This window comes from Erigeron canadensis, chromosome 2, assembly GCF_010389155.1.
Source record: "Erigeron canadensis isolate Cc75 chromosome 2, C_canadensis_v1, whole genome shotgun sequence".
Lineage (NCBI taxonomy): Eukaryota > Viridiplantae > Streptophyta > Magnoliopsida > Asterales > Asteraceae > Erigeron > Erigeron canadensis.
This window is the reverse complement of record NC_057762.1, coordinates 29,976,296-29,988,919: the sequence shown is the minus strand read 5'-3', so window position 1 is coordinate 29,988,919 and position 12,624 is coordinate 29,976,296. Positions and strand designations below refer to the sequence as shown.

The 12,624-nt window shown below is 30.8% G+C and overlaps 1 protein-coding gene across 1 annotated transcript; it reads right to left on the bottom strand.

The window, feature by feature from the left end:
• Positions 1 to 1,258: 1,258 nt before the first annotated feature.
• Positions 1,259 to 6,958, bottom strand: LOC122589564 (putative aminoacrylate hydrolase RutD). The gene is made up of 11 exons (XM_043761865.1): positions 6,736 to 6,958; positions 6,445 to 6,637; positions 5,718 to 5,800; positions 5,439 to 5,539; positions 4,357 to 4,452; positions 3,388 to 3,441; positions 3,050 to 3,198; positions 2,823 to 2,940; positions 2,004 to 2,091; positions 1,618 to 1,862; positions 1,259 to 1,546 (listed from the first exon to the last, which is right to left on the bottom strand). Exons 1-10 carry the CDS (start codon positions 6,851 to 6,853, stop codon positions 1,660 to 1,662), a joined length of 1,203 nt encoding a protein of 400 aa, XP_043617800.1. The 5' UTR covers positions 6,854 to 6,958; the 3' UTR covers positions 1,259 to 1,546; positions 1,618 to 1,659.
• Positions 6,959 to 12,624: the final 5,666 nt, after the last annotated feature.

Here is a 12,624-nt window from a genome sequence, read left to right as displayed (position 1 = left end):
GTCTATTTGTTAGGAGGATACTACGTACTCCATTAGTATATTTTTACAGGTTACTGTAAGGCTCATGTGGTACCTATATAGCGAACCGCCACTGAGGTGACCTTGCTAGTAATGTATAGCTTTTGTGAGTTACTTTAAGGCTCATGTAGTACTTGTTAGTGAAGAACCTCCAAGTTGGCATAAGTATTTAACATCGTGGATTTCTTTTTATAAAAAGTTTTAGGTTTAAACTTTAAATCCTGCTAGGTGCAATCTTGGAGGTAGTCAAGGAAAGGTTCGAAAACGGTCATGGCATTACAAACAATATTGCATTTGTTCACACTTTTAGGTGAGTATGAACAAATTAAAAATTTTGTCACGCATTTTAGTGTGTAGAAATATATTGAATTAAAAGTGTACGGAAATTTCTCTACACTAAAAAGTGTGTATAAATAAAAGTTCACACTTTTTAGTGTGAACTTTCATAATTATTTTGTCACACTCCATTTGTCCACAGTTTAATTCAATATATTTTTACACACTAAAAAGCGTGACAAAATTTTTAATTTGTTTACACTCACCTAAAAGTGTGAACAAATGCAATATGATTTGTAGTGTGGTATACCCTTGTTAGAACATGTTATATCTGACTAAACCTCATTAGTTTAAGCGTTTGTAGTACTTGTTAGTGAACCACCAGAATGGTTAGACATCTTTTGTTCAAACCATCTTGGGGATTACCAAGGAAAATGTTCAAAAAAATCATCGAATTCCCCAGTTAAACTGAATACATCTGACTCAAAGACTTGTTTTCTCCAAATAACCAAAAAGAAAATAACTTTGTATAGGGAAAAACTTGATTCATTTACATGTATTATTTGTATGTGATTGATTGTGTTGTGATAGGAATATGTAGTTTCCTAAAAAGATGGTATATGGATCCTTAAACTACACTTCACTACTTAAGATCGTCAAAAATAAAAAGATCCCATAGTTGAGAGCAAAATCCTAAACTATTTTTTTTATTTTAATAAAGTCGGGCAGCCATACAACTTGCCAAGTTGAACATTAATGTATTAAGGTAGTGATAATAACGCTGGAGATATTACATCAGGATGCCTTTCACCACAGATCAACTCTTCGTTTATTTTTTATTTTATTTTGCAAAGTATCAACTCTTCGTTTATAATCTCTCTTTTGCAGTAACATAACATGTTAAAATGTTAAGAATTAGTAAAAATCGTACTTGGATAGCATTTTGTTTTGTTTCGGTCGAATATATAGAAAAAACTCGATGCGTGAACATGATGTTTTTGTTTTTACAATCAGGTATAATTTTATAAATATGACTATAAATTTTGCTTTGATTGTACAGTATATGAAATGATTTATGAATATAAATTATGCTTTCAGATTGATCTCAATTCTCATTCAAACTCCCACCATCAACCTTCGGTATATCTGATGTTTCTATATGTTATTGTGTTATGTCTTTCATGCTTTCTGCAATCTGGCGAGCCTTTACATCTATCATCCGTCATCTTGATATATATGTTCAGAAAATTACCTGTGACATAATTCTAGTGGTTATATTAGGCCTTCATAGAATACTACCAATTTTAAAGATAAATGGCTTACCATTAGACAGGCTGTTGATGTTTATAAATATAACATCACCAATCATGTGAAACCAGTGCCCACCCTAACCGGCCTTATACGCCTTGGAATTTTTCTCATGTATCCAAATGCTAATACAAAAATGCTATATATGTATAACATGATGCGTTTAAAAGTTTCAGCAATGCCAATCATAGTAGATCCGTTACTGCTTCCTCCTTCTAACTTAGATGTGTTGGTGGACGTCAGGCTCATTGACCAGAAGCCTGAGAAACAAAAATTAGCATACTGGTTTAGTAGGACTATCTTTCTGGTATTCTGTATATGAATATGTCAAAATTTTGTAGTATGATGAATGTTAGCCTACTTGAGAGGTAGGTTATTCAGTTTGACTTGAACATTCTTACCAGTGCTCTTCTCCGGTAAATTTGTCCAGTCATGTGGACTTGTTTTGCTTTCTGATGCATTTATCAATTCAAGTAGAGCTTCATTGACCTGATTTTGCAATGTTGGAACAGGCATCAGTGAAACAACACGAATTTGACTTCATATTTGGATATGTGAATATGTCTAAAACACTCGGTAAGCTACTAAGCGCCTTGATAATGCTTTTTTTCTTTCTATTTCTTATATAGCTGGCAAGTTGGGTGGCTCGGGTAGCGGGTCAAATAACAAAATGAGTTTGGGTTGAAACATATCACTTTTCCGGCAGGTCCAAATGGAAAAAGAAATTTTTTGCAACTTATAAAAGTTTATTGTAAATAATCGGTGCGTTAAATATTGTTACAAATATATATTTGAAGAAAATAGTCTGAATCGTTGAACAAAATGAGTCAGGGGGGTAGTGTAATTTAAGATAGACTTCGGGTGACTTTCAACCCACTTGACCCTTCAACTATTAGCTAAATTTTTTTTATTTGACCCATTTGACCAGTCAAAGATAAAACACCTCCCAAATCAACCCATTCATAAGCAAATTGGTTCAAATTGCTGCTTATTAAATTTTGTATACAACAAGCATGCCGACTTAACATGCTACGCCGCACAAAATAGCTAGAGAAGGAAGGAGGGGGTTCAACCTTATTTAAGAGGGAGGGGGTTCACCCTTATGATTACAAGGTTACCAGGTTCAGAGAATATACTTGGCACAAAAGAGAAATCGTGATATATTTAGGTTATAACAAATCCTTTCACGTTTCAGGGACATAACAGAGCACGATACATACCTCTTTGGTCCTTTCGTGACTCACAAGATGACCTCCATGAAGTTCTACCATCCTTGCAAGTGGATATAATTTCTTTGCAAGCCTCCTTGCATGAGATACTTGAGCTATTACATCATATCTAGACATTAAAGCACCATAAGTTTCTTACTTGACTCTACGTTGCGAAAAAAAACAAGTGAAACTATCATCAGTATTCAGTCAGACAGTAAGACATCATTAAGTGATACCTGCCATGAATAACTGAAATCAGAAAACCTTCATTACGGATCATTTCTAGTTCTGTTCGAGAAAGTTTGTGTGTCCAACAGGCATTTATCTGACCATCAAACCCATGGTTTGATTGCATCCCGCTTGCTGAAATTCCTTTAACATATTCCTGTATAATTCTTCTATTAAAAGCATTATATTATATTAATAATGCAATGGTCTGCAATGAACTTTTGGTAACTTTTAATATTATATATTTCTATGGTAAAATCATGATTAAATAGTTGACTAATTGAACGTCAGTACATCCATGTTTCAAATACCAAAATTTCTAATTAGATCAGCATTCAATTCTTACTCGGTATAGTACTGCTCTTCTTTTTTCAAGTCCAACATATTCTTCAAGATACTCCTGCAGAATTAAAAAAATAACTGTTGGCAACATAACAAACGAGCAGCTAAAATAAAGCGTGTTCGCTTCAGATCATAGAAGTGGTTCAATGATGACTTTAGCATGATAGCTAGGGAACCAATAAGATACAAAGGGCTTCAATACAAAAATACTAGACTGTAAGGCTAAACCACCTTAATTCCGTCCCTTAAAAGTTAGGAATACAATATTTTTCTCGCATGTAGTCTAATTAGAGGTGTGTGAGTGAGTGACTATTGTCAGATGTTTAAAATGCCACTCACTAAAGAGAAAAATAGAGAACACTTCGGTCAAAACCAAAATTAGAAACCTTAAGTAAAGCTTACCAATGAAAAAAAATAGTATAAACATGAAACATGTATAGGGATGTGAGAAGAGAAGAAAGTGGTACTAATAATGTTGGTAACGTAAAATTTTTGAATTCAACGGAGTATTTAGAAAACTGATGTGATTGTGTGTCGCGGCAATATGAGGGGGTTGGTTAACAAGGCAAAATGGGAAACTCCTTTGTACAGTTTGAAACAGGTCAGGCGGGTTGACTCAAAACAATTTTTGCATAATTTTTTTTAAAATTAACTCGTTCACCAAATAATCTTCGAAAAGGTATGCTATAATAATAATGATAATCTGACTTTTGGATAGCATGAAAACAACCTGATTCAGCCCAGTCATAACTCATAAGTCAATTGGTTGAATATGCCACCTCTAGTAAAACCCATAACCTTGTTAACAAAAATAAAGATGGTACCAACAATGTGAAGGATAAAAAATCATTTACATCTATGAGATATGCATGCGTACAAACTGCACAAAACTGTTGTTTGTATTCACTTTTAAATATTCCATGGACTGTGTTTATATAACAAAGATTAATACAACATAAAGAGCATCATTGACCTGTGTGTAGTGAGTGTCTAGGTCAACTGCTGCTCTTTGCTCTGGAGTTTTTGCCCTCAAAAAACGAATTGCAATGGATAAGGTTCGACGGTCAAGCTGCAGAAGGGAAGAAAAAAATTCAAACATTGAGTAAGAAGCATCAGGTAAGCAAGCTGAAGTTAATTCCTTTCACAACAATGTTTCCTACTATTTACTTTAAGATTAGAATTGATCTAATGTTCATATATTGTATCATATATCGCCTAAAATTAAAGCTTATCCACTATTTATAATATGATATGCACTTGAGACGTCCTTAGATGCAACACCTTCAAAATTATACTTCTGATTAAACTTATAGAAAATTGCAATTTCCTTGGAATTATGATGAGGAAGACTTAGCAAAGATAAGATAAATTGCAACCGGTTATCCACATACTTCATTTACATGCTTAGTACCTTTTCTTCTTCAGTTGCTCCTAATGTGTTTATTTACATTAATAGTACACCAACTCTGGAGTCTGGACTAAAGGTAAGAAGTGAGTTTTTTGGACCAAGGGTCAAAACAGCTTTAAGTCAAAATGGTAATGTTTTAAGAGAGTCAAGACTGGTCTACTTGACCCATCAAATATTGTTTATCCAATTTCTTTTAACCTTTATATATAAGTAATGTCATAAAAATGGTTATAAAAAGTATACATATAGAATAAATTTAACTTGATTTGACAGTCATGGTTTAAGAGGTTAAAAACGTTTGAATACTTTTTGGGTGGGCGGGCGGCATTCAAGTTTCACCCATTTGACATGCTTGACCAGTGTAGCCATGAGGTGCTTTTACGTTTGACCTATTGACCTGTTACATCTAAAAAATAACCCCAAATTTACCCGTACTTAACTAAAGGAGTTAAAATGGCACCCCTACTTGAAATAGTCTACTTGTGTTTTGGTTGATCCATCGATAACCAATGACTTTAGAAAAGCATGCTCCTTAATATAGAATGGCTAATAACACATATGCTATGATCATTAAATACAAGTGAAATACATAATATAAGCTCATTAAAAAATGAGCTACTAACAGTGTCAGTCGACAAAAGTCGTACCTTTGGAAGAATTTCATAGCCACCACCAGTTACATTAAGTAATGCCAAAGACAGTAGTCTATCTGGGAAAAGACCAGCCAGTTTGGAAGCTATCATACCACCTGAATAAAAATAAAAAAGAATAAGCAGAAATATTAAAGTAACCACAAAAAAAACACACGTTCTTCCAAGTAATACTAAACTTCTGGAACCCAACTCTAACACTTGAGTTTGTTCAGATTGCAATGAATTAAAAAAAAATCATGATCAACCAATTGAATAGAATAATGTGTGACTCACCCATTGAGTGACCGAACACGTGAGCTTTCTTCCAACCCAAATGGTCCATCACTGCTATCGCGTCTTTAGCCATGATACTCGTGCTGCAACCCAAAAACAGCTTACATTACTCCATTACTCATACATAAAAACAGACAAATGAATGCATACACTAAATGATTCCACTCCAGCTAAAATTCCAGAAGAAACACTGGTTTGGTTCAAGAAAGGTAGTACAACAAAACCACACTTTTATACCCATTAACCTAATACACAAATAAATAAATAACTTAATCTCAACTAAAAATTTTCAAATCTCACAAGTAAGATAACCAAAATGTAGTCTTGCCAAATCTATAGGGTGGGTGTTTAATTGCTAATGTATGTGCTTATATTTGCCTATCGCTAAACTTTATAGAAATAGTCAAGTAATTACAAACACTTTCTAAGAAACCACTAATCTGCATTTTTTTAAAGTATAAATCAAGCACTTTAAAGTAAGATGGTTGACACCTTCTTAAGATTGCTTATTTATGAGTATTGTCATTGCTTATCTCATATAAAAAAGGTACTTAAATAAGCAATCCACAACACCCCTAAGCAATCCAAAAAAATCCCCACAAAAACTCACCATAAAGGACAAACAAAGATTATGTAAATAATGAAAACCTCATCCATTTTATATAGAAAGAAAAATAATGAAAATCTTGATGATATATATATATATAAACAAGAAAAATCTGCATACCCATAAGCTGATTTTTTAGCTGGAATTGAGCTAAGACCCACTCCTCTATTATCAATTGCACACACTTGTATACCTTTCTCATTTTCTTCACCAGCCTCGTCGGAGCTCCAATCATCGTCGCCGGAATTTGGTTTATCCGACCCAACTAGCCCTTTAATTTGTGGGTTCCATGAATTATGGGTCGCAGCCAATCCTGAGCCAAAACCCAGTTCCGTAATTCAATAAAGTTCATTAATTTATTAATATTTATATTAATATTTATTATTAAATAATAAAAATAATTGGAAATACCTATGATCATTAAAACTTTGATGGGTCCGGCGCCATATGTTCTGTAAAAGATTTTTATACCATTGTTGATAATTGAGTCATTGCCGGTTTGGTATTTTCCGACCTCGCAAAACGGCATCGTTTTATTGCTGACTTTCTTTTTTTAGAAATGTGAGTATTAGAAATGTTGAATTGATGAGAAAGATATGGAGTCAAAGAGATTATGGAGATCATGGAGGAGATATATATGTGTGTGATTTAAGTGTTTTATTTTATTTTTATTGGAAAAAAAAAAGAGATAAAAGGAAAAGTTTAAAATAATACTAGCGCGTTATTTTTATTGGAAAAAAAAAGGAGATAAAAGGAAAAGTTTAAAATAATACTAGCGCCTTACTCACGTAACGCGGCGGTGTTTGTGGCGGCGACGTTGTGCTGATGGGGACGACTGTTGGTGTTAGAAGCGATGTCGTTTAGTGTAGATGATCGACGTAAAGGTAAGCGATGTAAATGGTTAATTCAGACATTTTAAAAAGTTAAAGACTGATAGTGTAATATAATTATTAATGATATTTTAGATATTTTCTTTCATGTAATTTTAAACATGAGGTCTGTTCCTTTTATATTCTTTTTATAATATAGGTTAGGAACGCAAGAAAATTAAAAGAAAAGGAAGAATTGGTCGGCTAAGGTGTGAAAGATGATGTTTGGTTTGGTCATATGTGGTGAGTTTTGTTAGTTCATCATTTTTCATTTTTTTTTATTAGTCAACAATACACCAAAGAAAGAAGAAGGCGATAGGGTGGTGGTAGGGACTCGACTAAGGTTTTGGTTTTAAGTGGGTTAAATAGGATTATTTTAATTGTGTCAATTGTGAAGTTTAATTCAATGATATTATAAAGTTCTAACTTATGATAGGTGGTGGTAGTGATTCCGACCAAGATTTGGGTTTTAAGTGGGTCAAATAAGATGTATTCAAGTCCGATCAAGTTTAATCGAACTTAACTTAACCCTTTTTTTTTTTTTTTTTTTTAAAATACTCAACCATATTTAACTGTCTATTATTGATGATTAGATATTACGTCAATAGCCATTGGGTTGATAATCCAGTGGTACATAATGCTCTTCAATGAAAGTTTGTTCTTTGAGACCTAGGTTCGAGATCGGATGAGGCAAATGTTTTAACTTTATTAATCGTCGTGGCTTTGGTGGATTAATAGAAGGTTTTTTCCTTCTATAAGATTTTGATGAGAAGACTCTTTAACGTGGATCTGATTATAGCAACATAGTTTAGAACCTTCGTAGTGATGTTCGATCCGTACCTGTAAAAAAAAAATTATATATCTGAATAATCGTAAAAATAAAATAGTACAGGTCTAATAAGTCTCACTTACTAATCATGGTATTATCGAACCAAAATGTTTTTTGGATATCGACTCGTATCATACACGAGATGTCGAGATCATGTAAAATATACATGGAACAAACATAAATCTCAATATGTCAAGGATGCAGTAAAAGTTACAGTTTAAACTAATATATTATTAACCATACCCAAGTTTTAATGGACCACATCCATGAAGATCGAGTCATTGAGCATATCCTTACCACTATATGACAAATTCATAAGCAAGCCACATGTCTATATGTCGATGAAAAAACTACGGAGGATATAACATAGAAATATAGAAATAACTAGTTATTCACCCCGTGCGTTGTTGTGGGTATGGTTTTATACAATAAAGTTTTGACAAATTTATGTCAAATATTCAAACTCAAACTTTAAAAATGACAATATACCATCTAGCAATAACATTAAAAATATTATAAAAGAATAATAAGTCGTATAAAAACACAAACAAATAACTATATATTAATGTTTTAAATGTTTCATTAATTTAAGACTTAAGCATGATAAAAATTATTATATATTAAAAATGTTATGTGTGTGTGTATAAAAACGGAATAAAATAATCAAAAACCAAATCTTTAAAAGTAAAACCATAACTGTGTACAAATTGTATGATGAGAACTTGAGAACCCAAAAGTTTAGTGTCAATAAAAATGAAAACAAAATTTTTTTTGTGGGATACAATGTAACACCTTAAAAAAAAAAATAAAAAAAAAAAAAAAAAATAATAATAATAATAATAATAATAATAATAATAATAATAAGTTATTTTATCTTTGTATTCAAACAAAGAAATATCATTATAATTAGATTAAAAGTTTTAAATTTTATATGAGTTATATGAGGAAACAAATAGAAATAATATAATCGAAACCTCTAGACTAATGTGGATTTTTGACAAATAAAATCTTCTTTATCTATATAAATATTAAAATAGTAGGAATCCTAGCCTTTTAAGTCATCCTCCCTAAATCAAAGCTATGCTTAAATATTGCCACATAAGATTTATCCTATATGGCATTTTCATGTATTTTTTAAATTATCAATCTTTTTTATAGAAAATATAGTATATTTTAGAATATAGAAACAATAAAATTGGATATATCGTATATGAAAAACAATATATTTATGGGATTGATCAACATTAATTTGGCATGAATATTACAAATACACAAATTCTTACATACCCTTTATTATTATTGTTGTTGTTGTTGTTGTTATTTATTTTTATTTTTATTTTTAATAAAATCGTCACTTTGTATGTACGATTACAAATTCTATATTACTAAATCCTTATATTTGTTAGAATTGTACGTACGATTACAAATTCATTTGTTATTGATTCCATTTGTATGTATTTAGGATAAATGGTAATATAATCTAATCACATTAGTAATTCTATAAAAAGGGTATTTTTTAAGCTTTATTTTGTGTATATATATAATTGCTATTTAAAAAATAGTTAAACATTCATCATCAAGCTCTATGTAGTCAAAAGATTCAATCATCATGATGTGGAATTAATATACTCTATATGAACTAATAGACGATAATAGATGTATCAAAATAGGTTGGTTCAGAGTCCAGACATCTTCACCTAATTCTTGATCATATACTCTAGGCACTCCAATAAATCGAATTCGCGTGTTTCAACTTTACATGTAGGTCTACATTACACTTCATTGTTTTGTTTTGTTGACCTAATTGTATGTTGCGGGTATTCGACCAACTATAACAATTTTTTAAAGTATAGCCAAAGTCCTCAATGCCAAATTTCAACCTGAATTTAAGTCTATTTGTATGTTAAAACATTATGCATGGAGTTCACATTACATAATCTATCATCCAAGGATTAGAGATCACTATATTTTTCATGTTTCATAATATAGTTTATTATTATACTGCTTTAAAAAATATTCGCACATCGTGCGAGTAAAAGACCTATTATATAATAAAAAAGGATTATCTTTTAAAACTATTTTTAGAAAAAAATATTATGTGGCATGTCCATAGTTTTTTCTTAAAAAGATTTTAATTTATTTATGATGTCATATTTACTATTGAACATTTTTAAAAATAAATAATCCATTAAATGTTTATTTTAAATTTCTATTTAAATTTAAAATGTATTTTATTATTTTTATTAATGCAATAGGTACTTATATATATATATATATATATATATATATATATATATATATATATATATATATATATATATACGAGAGTAAGTACCCGCGCGTTGCGGCGGTGAGATGGTGGAGGTGATAATTAGGTCAGAGAGTGTGATAGTCAAATGCCTACGGCCTCCGGCCTCGGATTTAAAAATTCGTCGAAAGTATATTGAATGACATCTCTAATGAAAGAGCATGAAATTTTAAGAACACCCATACAATTTATCGATGTATAATTTTTGAGATAAAAGATTTTGAATGAATTGGAGGATAAATGATTTATGGAGGAGAGAGAAAAAAGATGATTGGTTGAGATTTGAGGAGAGAGAAAAGGTACTATGGTTATTTTAGATAAATATAGAATATGAGAGGGGTATTTTGGGGATGTATTTAAAATCAATATTGAAAATTTCAACTCAATATTGAAAATCTAGAAGGAATCTGCTTTATAATATAGTATATATATATATATATATTATGTTAACTAATTTAGTATATTTGTAGAAAAAAAAATATTATGTGGCATGTTCATAATTTTTCTTAAAAAGATTTTAATATATTTATTATGTCATATATAGTTATCTTTACATTTTAAAAAATTTTTTAATTAATATACCCGAGTTAAACTCGGGTTTATTAGCTAGTGACTAGATAAATAAACATAAATATAAATTTGGGGTGTAATAAACGTGGCTTGCATATATATATGACATATAAGCAATTGATATCCAAATTAGTCCTAATACAAAATCTTTATTCTTATCTCCTCTACTTTGTTCCTCATCGTCATTTAACGATCCCATCTTGGTTCTTTTCACTACAAATTATTCTCATATAGCAAGATATCAAGAAATTCTATTAATGGAAAAAGGAATGATAACAATATTCTTACTGTAACTATCGAGATCCAATTGTGTGCATGTGCATGGACGAATTTCAAATGAAAGAAAAATGGAGTCAAAGTGCTACAAATCCTTACGTTTATTATATATATATATATATATATATATAGCTACCATAGCATAGAGAAAAAAATAAAGCTAACTTTTAATCCTAACCATTAAAATTCACAATCCTTTAAATCTTGGCCTTTAAAATTCAAAGTCAAATTTCTAAAATTATAAAAGTCAAAAGATATAAACATGATAACTTTTCAATTGTATTAAACATACCAACTAATTGCTTTAAAAAATTTAAGTACATAGTACACTAAAAAAATCAAATCATACGACAATGATAAGAGTGTTTATGTATAACAACATACTTTAATTAGTTATTTTTACACTACAGTAGATAAAAAAATTTTTTATTTGAAAGGTGAATTTCTCTTGAATATTTCGTGTCATGATTCGACAGCGAGAGGTCTAGCATACGTTGTCTTAACCGTGTCCGCGCTAGAGAGCTCACTCGAAGTAGAAATGCCTATTTCAAATACCCAATGGGGGAAAAAATTTAATTAATTTTGAATTATATATGATGAATAATGTTTGATATTTTCACATTTTTGATCGATTAGTTTCAAATTAATGGAAGTTTTATATTTTAGTTAATTTGGTAAATGGTAAACTTATAAACTCTCACACCAAATTTATAATTTTTAAGAAAAAAAAATACTATAAGAAAGAATATGATAGATTTTTTTTTTTGAACGGCGGATGGGAAGGTCGTTCCATCGAGTTGAGCAGTGATATCCAAACAGGCAGTATGTTTAGGGTTCGAAATGCCTTACACCGCTGGTACCCCCAAAGGGAGCCCATTACATGCAAAATTTTGTAATCATAGATTCAAAAATAACTAGATGTTAGAGTTTTTACATAGATTAGAAGTGTGCTCGTGTAATACATGGCATCCAAATATTTTTTAAATGTTATCGTAAGGACATGAATTTAAAAAGTAAGTGACGGTTTTTGGCTGCTGGCATCCGTGAGGGTTGTGTAACATAGAGAGTTTAAGGTGTATCATACTACAAAGTTGAAAACCTTTGGGTAATAGTCCAGTAGCCACTAGCCACCACTTTACAGGGGAGGTCAAATTTGAGATAATCAAAGGATTATTAAGTGACTGAGAATCATCTGGACACTAGCCTGACTGGAGGATTAGTGGATACCAAATGGTACATTAGATGATTTCCATACAATTACCTTTTTTTACTACAAAGTTGAATTTTTATTTGTATTGTTTTTACATTACCATTTGTTGTTATATTGACTTTTTAATTACGATAATATATAATATATAAGCACGACTCAGTTATGTTGACATGTTGCACTCTCTGATCTAACTCTAAACATTAAAAGTTTCATGTTCAAAAGTTCAACTCGTGATTGA